This window comes from Dasypus novemcinctus, chromosome X (genome assembly GCF_030445035.2).
Source record: "Dasypus novemcinctus isolate mDasNov1 chromosome X, mDasNov1.1.hap2, whole genome shotgun sequence".
NCBI classification, from domain to species: Eukaryota; Metazoa; Chordata; class Mammalia; order Cingulata; family Dasypodidae; genus Dasypus; species Dasypus novemcinctus.
Window position 1 is genome coordinate 115,555,537 of NC_080704.1, and position 16,964 is coordinate 115,572,500.

The window sequence follows — 16,964 nt, forward strand, 5'->3', positions numbered from 1 at the left end:
TTAAAGATTTCAGCTGCAATTCGAGCTTCACTAATTTTATTGACTTTGAGCTACCCCAAACTGAGAAACATCTTTACTAAGTATTTTAAGGCTTGACTGGGTGTGTAAATGATTTGAAAAAAATATAGTAAGTTCTCTCTCAACATTTTATTTTATAGTTTCTGAAATACAAATTGAAATATTCTTTTGTTACATATAATTTTAATAAGCTTAACATTCTTTTCAATAAGGGATGACTTATATAGGTACTTTAAAACTTCCTTTTAAAAAAATATATTTTATTTTAGAGTGAAATAGCTCATTAAAAAGATAATGGATACATGACTTATTTTTCAGTATTTTATTTATTTTTTTAGTGTTTATGAATGCCAAACTTGGACACCATGCCCTCCAACTTAGTTTGGTCCAGTAAATAATATAAGCATTCCTCCTATAACAAAAATAAATGTAACCTTATGGATTGAAAAAACAGAAAATATTGGCATAGGCCTCTGAGTAAGCTTGAAAAACAAAGATTTCAACTGTATGGAAGCACATTCTAGAATCTACCTAGAAACATTTGGCCAAACAACTGGCCTAGTGCTACTGGGTTTGTTTTGCTTCAGCGGGGAACAGAGGGTGCATGGGAGGGTGCTGAATACTCACAAGGACCACAGAATCACCTACTCAAAATTAGCCAAAACTCAATATAGAATAATATACAACAATAGAACACTCAACAGTTACTCAGTGACTGGAAAGCAGGTTGTAAGCTTAGAACAAGCACCTTAACAGGAACCATATTCAACAAATTATAAGACTTCAAAGGTGAGAAAAACTTCATCATACATAGATGATGTCTTGTGCACAAGTACATTAGTTTCTAGGACACTGAGGACAACTACAACGCATACAAAGAAAAAATCCAAGCTGCTTAACCTTCCACCATTCTCTTGAGTATTAAACTTAAGCCACCTTTGGCTACTTGCAGGGGTGTCTTTTCTTCTTTATTCTCAATGTAAATGCTTGCTCCTTGGGACACCAGCAGTTTTGCTTCTTCTACTCTCTCCTCATCACAGGCTAAGTGTCTGAAATTGGGGACCACAAAGACCATTAATTACTATCGATTTTATGTTATGATTAGTATTTCCTGCTAGGTAGTCTAAACTACATATTACAAGGCAGTGGTAATATTGGAAAGTTATTTAAACAGAAAAAGAAAATCAATTTGCATGGGGAAAAGTATTTATAAAGCTAAAAATCAGTAGAATGGGGAAGCGGCCGTGGCTTAATCAGTTGGGTTCCCGTCTACCATATGGGAGGCCCTGGGTTCAAATCCCAGGGCCTCCTTGTGAAGGCAAGCTGGCCCGTGCGCTGTGGAGTGCTTACAACCCCTGTGCCGCAGAGAGCTGGCGCAGCAAGATGATGCAACAAAAGGGAGACAAGCAGATACAGAAAAATGTGCAGCAAATGGACACAGAAGAGTCAGCAAAAGAAAAGGAACAAGACACAAAGGGGGGGGGGGGAATAAATAAATAAATCTTAAAAAAAAAAATCAGTGGAATGCCTTATAATACCAGATCATAAATCATACTTCTAGCCCTATTACAATAGAAGAGGGATCTAATTGCCAGCCTAATAAAGAAGGAGTAATTTTCTTATTTTATGGAGAGTAGTACTTTACCCCAAAAATATATAATTCAGGGTTAGAATTTAGAAAAGCCCCAATTCATAATCTGTTAATAATAGCTTTCTATTTTTTATTTAAATTTTGGAAAAGCAGTTTAAAAGATTTTTATCTCATTTGGTTCTTATATCCACCTTGTGAGCAAAGGAAGATGTGTCATCATTTTACAGTTATAATTGTAACATAGGCTAATGTTCTTGCCTATGATTACATGGCTGAGCAGTAACTGAGCAGAGAAGGAAACTAACCCTTGTTAGGCATGTAGTAGTTTGCCAGGCAGAGTACTGGACACTTTTCGTGTTATTTTATTTAAACCTCATAACAATCTAGTGAGGAAGGAATTATGCTCATATTACAGATTAGGAAATTAAGACTCAGAAAGGTTAAGTACCTTTCTTAATCTTCATAGAGCTGGGAAGTGGCATTTTGGACTGGGTGATCAGTGTCTAGCTACTCCTAAATCCTATGTTCTTTCTAGGACGCTATCCTGCCTGACTCCTAGATTTCCTAGAGGCCATCTTGCCTTTCTAGCTATGATGGAGAAAAGGCTAGAATGTATAGGTCTTTCTAAATTGAGTCATTCAGTGCTCCAGAAAAGATTTTTTAGACTAGGAGTTAAGAAAACAATATTTTTAAAAAGTTGGTTTAAGGCCAAATTGGAAAAGGCTGAAGCTTACTTTTGACTAAACAATTTCTGGTTCCAAAAAAATGTCACCATTCAACAAAGAAGAAAGAGGGCCAAGTACTGTGGAAAAAGTACACATAAATCAATTCCAGAAAGATATTGTTAAAAGAAAAACAACATTATCTTCTACCAAAACCAATAAAATGTTAAAAAAAATCCTATATTAAAATATAGGTGAATAATTATCTAATTTTAGGGTGGGGGAAGATTAATAGGCTTGACTAAATAGAAACTGAACACTTGTGTTATTTTTTTAAAAAATCATGAACAAAATGAAAAGGCCAACTGGGAAAATATTTTCAATTTATGTGATAGAAGATTAATATTTTTACTATGTCAAGAGCACTTAAACCTCAGTTAAAACAGAAATTAATTCACCAAAAGGAAACAGAGAAAGGAACAATAGAAGTTACAATTTAGAGAAGAAATGTAATTAGCCATAGACATTTAAAAATGTTCAACTTCATTCATAATTTTAAAAATGCAAATTACAACTATGAATATCATTTTTCTTATAACAAAAGGATAATTTCAATGTTGGTGAGGGTTAAGAGGCACTTTCAAACTGCCATTGGGAGGGTACAATGATACAACTCCTCTGGAAGTAATTTGGCAATATATATCAAAAGTCTTAAAATGTCTGTATTTGTTGACCCAACAATTCTACTTCTAGGACTCTGTACTAAGGAAATATGGCCGAAAATTTCTATACAAAGTTGGCTAATGCATCATTATTTATAATGGTGGAAAATTCAAAACAGTTTAAATTCACAGCAACAGAGGAATGACTGAATTATGGCACATTCGTAAACTAGAATTTTCTATAGCCATTAAAAATGTTTTAAAAATATTTAATGGCATTGGAAAATGCTCACAATATACTATTAGGTGAAAAAATGTACTATATATACAAAAAATATACACATTTGCACACAAAAGACTCAAAGAAAATACAGAAAAATGTTCAGTGGTTAATTCTAAGATGGCAGGCAATTTCTATTTTTATCTTTATACCACTTTTGTGTACCTAACACATTTTTTTGCCATAAACACGTACTACAATTATAAGCAGAATAAAAAAAAAATGTGTAAGGATCATTGCAAGAGAGCTAATTTCTAGTAGAATACAAATGACTGCTACTTGTCACTTACAGAGGAGTGTTACCCTCAGTATCTTGGATGTTTGTGGATGCTTTGTAGTACAGAAGGATATGAATCATCTTCAAGTTACCCTTGGCTGCTGCCCGGTGCATTGCTGTAGCCTCAAAATGGTCCTTAGCATCTGGATTAGCCCCACCTTCTAATAACATAACAGCAATCTGGAAAGAAAGAAGAAAAATGCAAACACCTATTTGTTTGTATACACATTTAGAACTCGAAAGAAGTAGCACAGGAATGGAACTATACCTCATGCCTGTTTTTGGAAGCTGCATAATGCAGGGGAGTACAGCCATTTTGATTGACAGCATTCACTTGAGCACCTTTTCCCAGAAGGGCTTTTACAATCTCATCCCGGCCAGCAGAAGCAGCAATATGAAGAGGAGACCAGCCTGCCTATAAAGGAGGTGGGTAATACAAAAAACAGGCAAAGGAGGGGGAGCACACACAGGAATTAATACTAATATAGTTGTATTTACAAAGAGCTTTGTGTGAATGCCTTAAAAAAAACAAAAAAACATACATTTTTTTTCTCATTAACCACTGTAGAAAACCGGAGAGTCAGAATGTATAAAAAAGAAAAGAAAAACCACCCACAATCCTATAACACAGAAATGATGACATATAATTCCAATTCCGAAGTGTATTCTTCCATACATAAGATTTTTAAAAAATCAAACTTTAGATCATATGGTATAAAGTTCTGTGAGGGGTATTTTCCTCAATTTCCACTCATCATTACATTGTAAGCATCTTCGATGTCATTCTTTGACAATATAACTTTATTGGGTTATTTCATTGTATGATTGTATCTTACTATGGTGAACCATTTCCCCATTAAATTTTCATTCCTTTGATATTATAAATAAATATTACTTCAGTGAGCACCCTTGAAGAGGAATCTTTGCATATAAAAATGTCCCATCCTTATTCTTCATAAGTATAATTCTAATATAACCAATACCATTACAATAAATGTTCTACACATAATAAGAAAGATATCTAGGAGCTCATTAATCAGGGAATAGTCACTAAAAAACAGCAACATATAAAAAAGTGCTTATAGGGAAACGGACTTGGCCCAGTGGTTAGGGCGTCCGTCTACCACATGGGAGGTCCCCGGCTCAAACCCCGGGCCTCCTTGATCCGTGTGGAGCTGGCCCATGTGCAGCGCTGATGCGCGCAAGGAGTGCCGCCCCACGCAGGGGTGTCCCCCGCGGAGGGGAACCCCACGCGCAAGGAGTGCACCCCTAAGGACAGCCACCCAGCGCGAAAGAAATGTACAGCCTGCCCAGGAATGGCGCCGCCCACACTTCCCGTGCCGCTGACAACAGAAGCGGACAAAGAAACAAGACACAGCAAATAGACACAGAGAACAGACAACTGGAGGAGGGGGGGGGGCGGGAAATTAAATAAATAAATCTTTAAAAAAAAAAAGTGCTTATAGTCTCTCAGGTATCACTATAATAAGCCCTAATCTGTATTGTAAAACCATTTCTATATCTTGGATAGGGAAAATGAGGCAAAGGGAAATTATATTGTTTGCCTTAAATCACAGAGCTTGAATAGCAAAATTAACATTCTAAAATAATGTGACCACTGGTCCCATGCTTGATCATCAAAGCCATGTTCCAACTCCTACTCATAAAAGTTAAATTTTTTATTTATGAACTAAACAAATACTCAGGCTTCAGTAAACACCAGTCTGGAGTCTAAATATCACTGGGAATTTATTAGCTCTGCTTAGTATAGTACTCACATCATCTTTATCATTCACTGGCACTCCAAGTTGCAGTAAGAATTCAACAATTTCTGTATGTCCTGCTGAACATGCCCAATGCAAAGCAGTTCTGCTGTCCTATATAGGAAACAGAGAAATAATAAGATCAACCTTCTTGAAAAGAGAAGAGTGAGGGCAAAAAAAGGAGAAAAAATAATAAGGGGCAGCAAACCTGTTGTTTGGAAACAGGAAATGGAGAGCCTTGGATCCTCAGGTAGGAAACCTTGAACCATATTATTTACTACTAATAAAAGGGACCCAGGTTTTAGTAACATGGAGAGAATATACTGATGAATGTAAGTACTGCTGGGCAGAATACAGCAGTGAAAACAGCACAGCAAGAAACAGATTTCAGTGCTTTGGCAGAAACAGTGCTTTGGTTGTTTACTATTAGATCATTTATGTACTTTTAAATGACAGGTATGCTGGTAGTGACCAAAAAAAAGCACAGTATTTTACTGTCACTATTATTAAAAGAAAAGGGAAAGAGGACTCAACATGTCAGGCACATACATTGCCTCATTTAATCCCCATGACCGTGTTCAGTGGCTAACATTCCCATTTTACAGATGAGGAAACTAAGACGCATCAGATAAGCAACTCATCTAAGGTCATACAGCTAGTAACTGGGGGAGCTGGGACACAAACCTGTCTGACTATGAAATTTCTACTACCGTACTGATACAAGTTAGATGCTCTAGAAAGAACCTAATAATCTTAAAGAAATATTCATTAGACTACTTGAGATTATCTATACAACCACTTTTTTTTTGTGATTTTTTTTATTGACTTTGTAATAATATTACATTAAAAATATATATGTGAGGTCCCATTCAACCCCACGCCCCCACCCCACCTCTCCCCCCCCCCAGCAACACTCGTTCCCATCATCATGACACATCCATTGGATTTGGTAAGTACATCTTTGGGCACCTCTGCACCTCATAGTCAATGGTCCACATCATGGCCCATACTCTCCCCCATTCCATCCAGTGGGCCCTGTGTATACAACCTCTTTTTTTTAGAATACTTTATTTTTTTTTCAAAGATACACAGATCACACAAAATATATTTTAAAAAACTTTAAAAATAACACTTGAAAAAACACACCACACACCGAATCAGAGAGCCTCCCTTTAAAAAAAAAATAGTAAGGAAGGAGTTAGTCATGCTCGTCAAAGGGAATCCCTATTTACAGGGACTTAAATTTCTTAGTCAACTTCATGTAAAGAAAATGGTATTTTAAACTTTATTACAAAAAAATTCAAACACATAAGAATAGAGGGAATATAACAGAAACCAACTTGCCTATCAACTAGACTTCTTAAAATTAATATTTTGCCATATTTGCTTCATCTACTTTTTTTTTGCTGAGGTTTTAAAAAACAAATCCCAAAGATGATGTCTTTCCACCCCTAAATATTTCAGTATGCATCTTTTAAAAAATAAGGATACTTTTCTCACATAACTGGAAGACCATAATGACACCTATAAAGACTAACACTAATTTTTTCATAGCATCTACTCTCAATCTACATTGATTTCCCCAGTTGCCCCCAAATGTCTTTCTTGTTTCAATCAGGATCCAAACACGGGCCATAAATGAACTGGTTTACTTTTCTTAAGTCTACTGATCTTGAATAGCTCCCCCCTTTTTTGTGCCAGTGACTTGATGAAGAACGGTTAAATTTCAATGAAGCATTATTAAATCTTAATTTACTATCATATAACTATTAAATATTACCAGACCATAATGAAGGTAAACGAGGTGAAAGTAAGGTCATTTTCAGGTTGAGTGATAAAGGAAAGCTCCAGAAAAGACAAAAAAGACAAAAAAAGGTCTCCCGATTTCTCATTCTCTTCCAAAGACACAAAATGGGGCTTTTGAAGTATGAGACATTGTCTCTCCAGTGCTTAACACAGTGCCTGTCAAATATAGGAGGCAATCTATAAATATGTGTTGGCTTATTGAGGGCCCCCTGCAGGACTGCAGAGAGAAATTCCTTCCAAACGTCCATTCACTTTTCTTGTGCCTCTGTTCATCCCATACCGAAATCCTTCGCATCCTTCAAGGTCTCACCAACCTTCCCTCCTTTGCAAAGCCTCTTCCAATTACCACAACATTTGAATCTTCTAAGGGAGATAAATCAGGTCCTCCCAATATATGTTCTGAAATCACCATGTAAACTTCTCTCCCCAATACTAAGCCTAATTCGTACTTGTACAAATACATGTATTTTTGTGATTAGTTTATTAATGTTGTTTGTTCCACTCGACCACATCCCCTGCTCCTAGCAAACTGCCTTGCACCGACGAAGCGCACAGTTGCAAATATTTAACTGAATCAAGTCGCTAGAGAGAAAAGCTCTCCTCACCGATACCTCAACGATGGAGCATGTCTGCGCTAGAGTTTCTAAAAAGATCCCAAATTGAGCGAGCTCAGTACTGAGCAAACATAAAGAACCAAAAAACCAATTAGGGTCCGAAGAAGCCGGCTCCGGCTATCCGAGAGCGAATCCCGAGGTTTCCGGGGGTAAGGTCATGGGGGTGTCTACACCTCATGTAAAAGGCCTCAGCTGGGTCCGGACCTGGGAAACCACGTAGGAATTTGCGGGCGCCGCCGTCTGGGGAGCGGCTCTACCATTGCTTTACCTGGTCAGTTCTAGTAGCCAGGGATTTATCGGCCAGGATCTTCTCCTTCAACTCCTGCAGCTTTCCACTGTAAGCCAGATTGCAGACCATTAGGTTAGACACACACCCCTCCATTTCGCTCTCCACAGGATCTGCGTGAAGCCGGCCCAACGGCCGCCACTCGCTGCCGGCTCCGACTGCCAGTCAAAAGCGCCGGTAGAGCTCCGCCAATCAGCAATCCGTCTCGTCCTCTCGTTTCTTGGCCCCCTTTCCCGGCGCCTCTGGGAGTTGCAGTTTGAGGGCAGTTCCGGGAGGGGAAGTTGCCTTGGTCTCCCCCGCCGACTCAGCCCGTAGCAGCGCTGAACTACAAGTTCCAGGGTCCCCTGCGGCCGCCGTAGTCTAGTTGCCGGTGGAATTGGCCCAGGATGACAGCTGGAGAATGGAGTCAGGTACGGGAGCTGCTTCGGGTGGTTCCGTGTGATAGAGCCGGGGTGGGTGGTCGCTGTTGGGCCTTTGTGTCGGTCTTACGGAATGGGTGCGGAGGCAGGCCAAGAGAGTTATGGGAGCCTAAAGGTCCTGTTTCCCCGGGGCCCTGAAATGCAGTTCGAGGCGGAAGGGACAACCGCTGGAGCTGGGTACTACCTCCTGAGCACGTACTGGTGACCCTCCCCCTCTCTGTCACTGCCACGGGAGTGGAAAGGAGTAGGGGGTGATGGCTCTGACATCTCGGTGGAGTGGCATCAGGGCAGGGTTCTGACACAGCATTGATAGCATATGACACCATCGTGAGGTGATGATGTGCCAGGGTGATGCCAGTGGCAGGGTGTGATGCCATGGGAGCCACTTGATATCCAAGAGACCTCGGTGAGTCCATGGCATGCTGACATCACAACATGATGAGGGTCATCTTATACATACTGTGGTATGCTGTTGTAACTTTAATATCATGATGATAACAACGACATCAAGGCTTTTCTAGAACTTTTAACCTAATAGTGTTTCTATTTATGGAAATTCCAAATAGTGCCGTAGCAGAAGAGATGCAAGGCTTGCCCTTTATATGGCATATCAAGAAGGGCATTAGAACAAAATCTGATAACGACCAAAATATACTCAAGAAAGAGACTGATTATGTTTAGATTTTTCCTGTTATGATGTAGAACAGGGGCTGGCAAACTTTACCCGTAAAGAACCAAAGAGTAAATATTTAGGCTTTGCGGGCCAAAAGGCAAAATTGAGCATGTTATGTAGGTTCTTATGTAACAAAAGAGTAAACAATTTTTATTGATGAAATTCCAAGCATACTAATTGAATACCTTTTTTATTCTTTTGGTAATTCAGGACAACTAATGAGAAGAATGCATTTCTCTTTTGAGAGCTTAACATTTTGCTTAATTGAGGCTTAAAGTTAGTGTTCCCTTTCATCAAAATTGTTTCCAAATATTCATCTTTTAATGCTGATCTGTAAGAGATTTTATGTATTTCATCTTTGAAAATGTCTTTTCACACAGATAGGTACTGTGAAATGATGATATCAATCCATGAATGTATTTTTTTTTATTTTTAAGTTTTATTTAAATAATTTTAAATTCTAGAATAGTTTTAGATTTATAGAAAAGTTGCAGAGATAGTACAGAGTCCTCATAAAGCGTTCATCCAGTTTCTCCTACTGTTTTTCCCCCCATTTTTAAAGTAGCTTTATTGAGGTATATTTTGTATATTTAAAAATTCACCCATTTATGTAGAGTTTCTGTTTGGAGTGATGGAACATTTTGGAAGTAAACAGTGGTGATGGTTGCACAATATTGTGAATGTAATTAACACTAATGAATTGCACCCTTACAGTGGTAGAATGGCAAGTTTTATGATATATATATTTTACTGCAATAAAAAATATAAAGAAAAAGTCATCCATTTCAAGTGTACATTTAGTAGTAACTTTACCAAGTGGTGCAGTCATCACCATAAATTCCTTTTGGAACATCTTTATTCCCCAATAAGACCGCCTCATGCCCATTTATACAGTTACTCCCCAATCCCACTCCTAGCCCCAGGCAACCACTAATCTACTGTCTTTATATAATTTGCCTATTCTGGACATTTCATGTAAATGAGATCATACAATATGTGATTGGTTGTTTGAAAATATGCTTCTTTCACTTAGCATGATGTTTTTTGTTTTTTTGTTTTTTTTTGTGGGGTATTCATCCTTACTGTAGTGTGTATCAGTACTTTGTTACTTTTCCTTGCCAAATAGTATTCCATTATATAGATATAACATATTTTGTCTATTCTCCAGTTAATAGACATTCCAGTTTTGGGCTATTATGAATAGTGTTGCTAATAACATTCGTCTTTGTGTGGCTATCAGTTTTCATTTTTCTTGGTTAGATACCTAAGGGTGGAATTACTGAGTCATATAGAAAAATTTTTGTTTACCTTTTTAAGAAACTGCCAAACTGTTTTCCAAAGCAGCTGCACCGTTTTGAATTCCCCATAGCAGTGTATGAAAATTCCCTTTTCTCCACATTCTTGCCAACATTTGTTGTTGCATGCCTTTTTTTAAAAAAATAGCCATTCTAAGTGGTTTTGAAATAGATCGTTGTCATTTTAATTTGCATTTCCGTAATGACTAATGATGTGAGCATCTTTTCATGAGCTTTCTAGCCATTCTTATATCTTCAGTGAAGTGTCTGTTCATATCTTTTGTCCATTTTTTGATTGGGTTATTTGTCGTTTTAGTGTTGACTTGTTAGAATTGTTTATGTATTCCTGCTACAAGCGCTTTGTTAGACATATGATCAGCAAATATTTTCTCCCAGTCTGTTGCTTGTCTTTTTGTTTTCTTAATGGTGTCATTCGAAATGCAAAAGTTTTAAATTTTGATGAGGTCCGATTTATCTTTTCTTTTTGGGCCATGATTTTGGTATTGTATCTAAGAAATCTTTGCCTAATCAAGGTCTCAATGATTTTCTCCTATGTTTTCTTCTAAAAGTTTCATTGATTTAGTACTTATATTTAAGTCTATGGTCTATTTTTATTTAATTTTTCTGTACGGTATGAGATTAAGATCTAAGTTCATCTTTTTGCATGTGGATATCAAATTGTCCAAGAGCCATTTATTGAATCCCCTATTGTTAACATCTTACATTGCTGTGTTATAATTTTCACAACTAATGAACCAACATAGATACATTATTATAAACTCCACAGTTCCAATTTCACTGGTTTATCTCTGGATGATGTATCACCCAAGATCCCACATTCATTTAGTTATGTCTCTTTAGCATCTTCTAGTCTGTGACAGTTTATCAGCCTTTTCCTTGTTTTTTTTTAATGATCTTGGTAGTTTTGAGGAGTACTGTTGGTACTGGTCAGAAATTTTGTAGAAAATCCCTCGCTTGGATTTGTCTTGTGGTCCCCCCCCCCAATTAAGCTGGGTTTATGTTTTTGGGGGGAAGAAGTTCACAGAGATGAAGTACCATTCTTAAATAATATCAAGGGTACACAAGCATGTGACTTTGAACATATTCCTTTTTTATAATGGGATTCTCTTAGAGTCTTCTCTTAATATTTTCCTTTTAGCATGTCATTACTTTGCAGATTAATCACTTCCAATTGAAGGTTATGTGGAAGCTCCTCAGTTGCAGTCAAATGGATGTTGAAAGATGGAAATTTCCTTTGCACTAACCTCAAGGTCCAAAAAACACTGCTGGAACTGTAGTTTGTATTGGGAAAACATATATGCTGCAAATTTGCATGGGAATGGAGATAGTATTTCTCGTTTTTCCTTTTTTTAAAGTCAGATATATTTTGTTAAAATTTACACACAGTAAATCTCACCCGTTTTAGGTGTAGAGTTCAATGTTCTTAGATAAATATGTACGTTGCATAACACCACAATCAAGATATAGAATATTTCCATCACTGCAAACAGTTCCCTTTGCCCATTTCTGGTCACTTTCTTCCCCTTATTCCCAGTTCTTGTCAGCTACTGAACTGATTTCTGTCCTGATAATTTTGCCCTTTTTTAATAAAAAAGTATACAATTTAATGATTATTAGTATATTTATAGAGTTGTGTAACCATCTCTACTAATTTTAGTATATTTTCATCACCCTAACAAGAAATCCTGCACACATTAGCAATCACTCCCCATTCTTTCCCTACCCCAGTCCTTGGCAGTTACTAATCTGCAACTACTAATCCAGATTTGTGGGTTCTGGATATTTCAAATAAATGGAATCATACAATATTTGGACTTTGGTGACTGACTTCTTTCACTTAGCATGATGTTTTTAAGATCCATACATGCTGTAACATGTATTAGTATTTCATTGCTTTATATTGTTGAATAATATTCCACTGTATGTATATACCACAGTTTACTCATTAACTGGTGGGCATTTGAGCTGGTTCCACTTTTTAACTATTATGAATAATACTGCTATGGGCATTCACATAAAAGTGTTTGTATGGACATGTTTTCATTTTTGTGGGGGGTACATATCTAGGATTAGAATTGCTGGGTCATATGTTAATTGTATGTTTAACTTTTTGAGGAACACAGTTTTCCACAGCAGCTGCAACATTTTACCTTCCCACCATCAGTGTATGAGGGTTGAAATTTCTCTACATTTTTACGAAGACTTATTAATGTCTATCTTTTTTATTATAGCCATTCTAGTGGGTATAAAGTAGTGTCTCATTTTGTCTTTGTTGTTTTGACCTGTGGCAGCATGGGAAGTATGTAAAGCATCTTGACATTACTTGTGATTCAAACAGTGTTAGTGGTGGAAATGACATTACCGCAGTATTAGTTTCATATGTAAGTGCTGTTTTGCCCTGTATTTTTAGGATGAATCAAGAAAAGTTATCAAATCTGCAGCAATGACTAATTTCCAAAGCCATTTAGTGTTTGATAATAATGGTTGAGAGCACTTCTTCCAACCATTAAAAAATTTACCATTTACTGTACATAAACAGGATTTTGTGTGTGAGGGTGCTGAATTTGGCCAACCACCCGTAGTTTGCCGAGTCCTGGTATAGAACCAAAGTGCCCTGTATATAACAGGTTTTCAATCAATATTTATCCAGTTGATTACAGAGGTACAGTTGGTCTGTTCAGTGATATTCACAAAGGTTTGGTTATATTGATATCTCACCATAATAATACACCAAGGAATTTGATCTGATTGCTAGAAACAGCTGGAAAACAACTCCAAGCACCTGTCCTACTGACTAAATTTGTTTGGGTAATCTTTCATAGACAGTATGCTATTCTATTATATCTTTTATTTTATTTGATATGGCATGGTGGTTAACTTTCCATTCTGATTCCCTTAAAGTCAAAGATAAGGTACCCCTTGATTTTTGAAAGCTGCAAAACAAATAGATCCCTAGGGGGTGGCGGGGGGCGGGTCTCTCTTCCTTATAGCTGTCCCCAAGTAGTAGAGGAACTAGGTAGCTGTTGTTTATGTCCATGAGAACAAAAAAGAGGGCCTTGTTAGGGTCTGACTCCATTGTTGCTCATATGATTGCATGTTTCCTATTGCTGTTTCTACTCATCATCTGGATTCTAGGTCCTACAACAAGCCAAGTTAATCTTAAAAACTGAAAGAATAATGCTAAAAATAACTACCATTTATAGATAATGTGTCAGATATTGGGTTAGGGCCTTTGTATGGGCTTATCTGATTTGAATCCTTACCACTTCCTGAATTTTTCTAAAATGAGAAACAATCACAAAGAAGTGGAGTAACATGCCTAAGGTCACTTAATTTAGTAAATTTGGGAGCCAAATTTGAAATCCAGGACTATTCTACCCCCAAAGCTCTATCACTTAACCCCTGAAACATACTGCTAAATATTGCTGAAGATGGAATTATGTGTAAATGAAAACCTCAGATAATGCAATACTAATTCCCGTCAGAGTACTTTGATCTGTAACTCTACCTATGATTATGGGGAAATGTATTTTTCATGCTCTAGAGTAGCGCTATCCAATACAACTTTTTGTGATAATGGAAATTTTCTATATCTACATTGTCTAGTATGATAGCTACTAGTCAAATGTGGTTATTGAGCACTTGACATGTGCCTTATATGACTGAGAAACTGAAATTTTAATTTAATTTAATTTTAATTTTAATAGCTTTAAGTGGCTTTACCATTAAATAGCTTTACCATTTTGGACAGTATAGCAAGAGGTAATTTCCTTCCCGCCCTGCTCCTTTCTAATTATCAATAAATATTTTACCCAACACAAATATTCTCATCATAGCACAGCTGGAAATGAATACATGCTATAATGAAACACAGTCTGAGTACATATTAACACAAGTATGCATATCTTATAATGGCATGACAGCCATAGGAATAGGTTTTGGGTTATTCAGAACTAAATTTCTCCATTCCTATCACTTACTAGATAAGGGCTGAATGATTGGCCTGAAGATCTTTGGCAACTGAATTTTCATTGTTTGCAGATATATTTTACCCATGCATCTTTTGCCAGTACTTCACAATTGCTAGTTGCCTGGTTTAAGTTGAGGAGTTTTAACCCATGTTTATAATTGTTTTCTTTTTTTAATCACGTTTTGATCCTACTGTTAAATGTTCTTGGTTTTGTGTGTCACTGGCCTGTACAAACCTTTCCCATTTAAAAGCTACCCCTTCAGAAAACTGTCATATTGTTATAAACTATTAAGCCAATTTATATATTTGCTTTTTCAGTTTTAACTTCTATACATTTTATTTGTCTTTTTTAAAAAAGATACATAGATCACAAAAGATGTTACATTAAAAAATATAAGAGGTTCCCTTATATTCCACCCCCCACCCCTCACCCCACCCCCACTCCTACCACATCAACGACTTCTTTCATTAGTGTGGTGTGCTCATTGCATTTAATGAGTACATTTTGGAGCATTGCTACACAGCATAAATTATAGTTGATGTTGTAGTTTACAGTCTCTCCCAGTCCATTCTGTGGGTTGTGGCAGGCTTTATAATGTTCTGCATCTGTCCCTGCAATATCATTCAGGACAACTCCAAGTCCCCAAAATGCCCCCATATCACACCTTTTCTTCTCTCTCCCTGCCCTCAGCAACTCCCATGGCCACTCTGTCCACATCAATGATACCATTTCTTCCATTGCTATAGATGGGTTCTTTTTTTAATTTTTGTGATGAGTAATTTTACAACTCACAAGAAGTTGCAAAAGTAGTCCAGAAAGGTCCCATATACCCTTCACCCAGTTTTCTCCTGATCATTACATTTTACTTAACTAAAATACAGTATCAAGAACAGGAAATTGACAATGGAACAATGTGTGTGTGTTATTTTATCATGTGTATATTCATGTAACCATCACCAAAATCAAGATATAGAAATATTCCATTGCTCCAAATATTTCCCTTGTACTGTTCCTTTATAGCCACACATACCACCTACCCCAGCAATCCCTAACCCAAATAATAATTTGCTCCCCCTCTATAATTTTTTCATTTTGAGAATGTTTTATAAATGAAATCATAAAATATGTGATCTTTTCCAATTTTTTTTCACTCAGCATAATGCCCTTGAGACCTATTCATGTTAATGTAGGTTTCAATAGTTTGTTCCTTTTTATTGCTGACTAATATTCCATGATATGAATATACAACAATTTGTTTAACCATTCACCTATTGAGGGACATTTTGGTTGTTTTAAATTTTTGACTACTGTAAATAAAACTGTGAACATTCCATTATAGGTTTGGTTTTTTTATTTTATATTATTATGGTAACGTATATGTAACATAAAATTTGCCATTTTCAAATATACAATTAAGTGGCATTAATTATATTTAAAATGTTATGCTACTGTCACCATCATCCATTACAAAAACTTTTTCATTACCCCAAACAGAAACTCTATATGCATTAAGAAATAACTCTAATTTCTCCTCCAGCCCTTGGCAACCTCTAGTCTACTTTATGTATCTATGGATTTGCCTATTCTAGATATTTCATGAAGTGGAATCATATAATATTTATCCTTTTGTGTCTAGCTTTTTTCACTTAGTCTAATGTTTTCAAGGTTCATCAGTGTTGTAGCATGTATCAGGATTTCAGTCCTTTTTATGGCAAAACATTGTTTATCCATTCGTCTATTGATGGACACTTGGGTTGTTTCCACCTTTTCACTATTGTAATTAATGCTGCTATGAACATTGGTGTACAGATATCTGCTTGTGTCCATATTTTCAATCACTCAGGTTTATACATAGGAGGGGAATTGCTGGGTCATGTGGCAGTTCTATGTTTAATTTTTTAAGGAACCGCAAACTGTTTTCCACAGAAGCTATACCATTTTACATTCCCACCAGCAGCACTCAAGGATTCCAATTTCTCCATATCTTCATCAATATTTGTTAATTTTTTGTTTTTTAAGTAATAGCCATGCTGTTGGTTGCAAAGTGGTATCTCATTGTGATTTTTGTTTGCAGTTCCCTAGTGGCTAGTGATATTGAACATCTTTTCATATGTTTATTGGCCATTTGCATATCTTCTTTGCAGAAATGTCTATTAAAGTCCTTTGCCCATTTTAAAACTGGGCTGTTTGTAATTTTGTTGTTTCATTATAAATGTTCTTTATATATTCTGGAAATTAATCCCTTATCGGATATATGGTTTACAACAATTTTTTCCCCATTCTGTATGTTGTCTTTTCACTTAATTGATAATTTCATTCAATGTACTGATTTTAAATTTTGATGAAATCAAATTTATCTATTGTTTCTTTTGTTGTTCAGGTGTTTTCTTTCTGTTATTGATTTCTAGTTTGATGCCATTATGGTAAGAGAACATACTCTGTGATTTCAGTTCAGGTTTGCTTTATGACACATGATATGGTCTATGCTCATGATTGTTCCATGGGGGCTTGAAAATTATATCCTGCTGTTAGTGGGCAGAGTGTTCTATTTATGTCAGTTATATCGTGTTGGCCGATGTGTTGTTCAGATCTTCTATATCTATACTGATTTTCTGTCTAGTAGATT

General features: G+C 36.5%; 2 protein-coding genes across 3 annotated transcripts in view; one reads left to right on the forward strand and one right to left on the reverse strand.

Moving 5' to 3' along the window:
• Window positions 1–325: 325 nt before the first annotated feature.
• Window positions 326–8,606, reverse strand: PSMD10 (proteasome 26S subunit, non-ATPase 10). Of its 2 annotated transcripts, none has more exons than XM_004485112.5 (5): window positions 7,942–8,606; window positions 5,269–5,367; window positions 3,759–3,905; window positions 3,504–3,670; window positions 326–1,067 (listed from the first exon to the last, which is right to left on the reverse strand). In XM_004485112.5, the coding sequence occupies exons 1-5, from the start codon at window positions 8,053–8,055 to the stop codon at window positions 914–916; spliced, it is 681 nt and encodes a 226-aa protein (XP_004485169.4). In that variant the 5' UTR covers window positions 8,056–8,606; the 3' UTR covers window positions 326–913. The 2 variants fall into 2 exon arrangements, with proteins under 2 accessions (XP_004485169.4, XP_058147487.1); XM_058291504.2 differs by having other exon boundaries at window positions 964–1,067; window positions 3,583–3,670; window positions 7,942–8,131.
• ATG4A (autophagy related 4A cysteine peptidase) overlaps window positions 8,270–16,964 on the forward strand; it is an 80,442-nt gene continuing 71,747 nt past the window's right edge. The window contains exon 1 of the mRNA XM_004466341.5: window positions 8,270–8,369. Within this exon, the coding sequence (XP_004466398.1) occupies window positions 8,360–8,369 (10 nt within the window). The 5' untranslated portion in view covers window positions 8,270–8,359. The remainder of the gene's footprint in view (window positions 8,370–16,964) is intronic.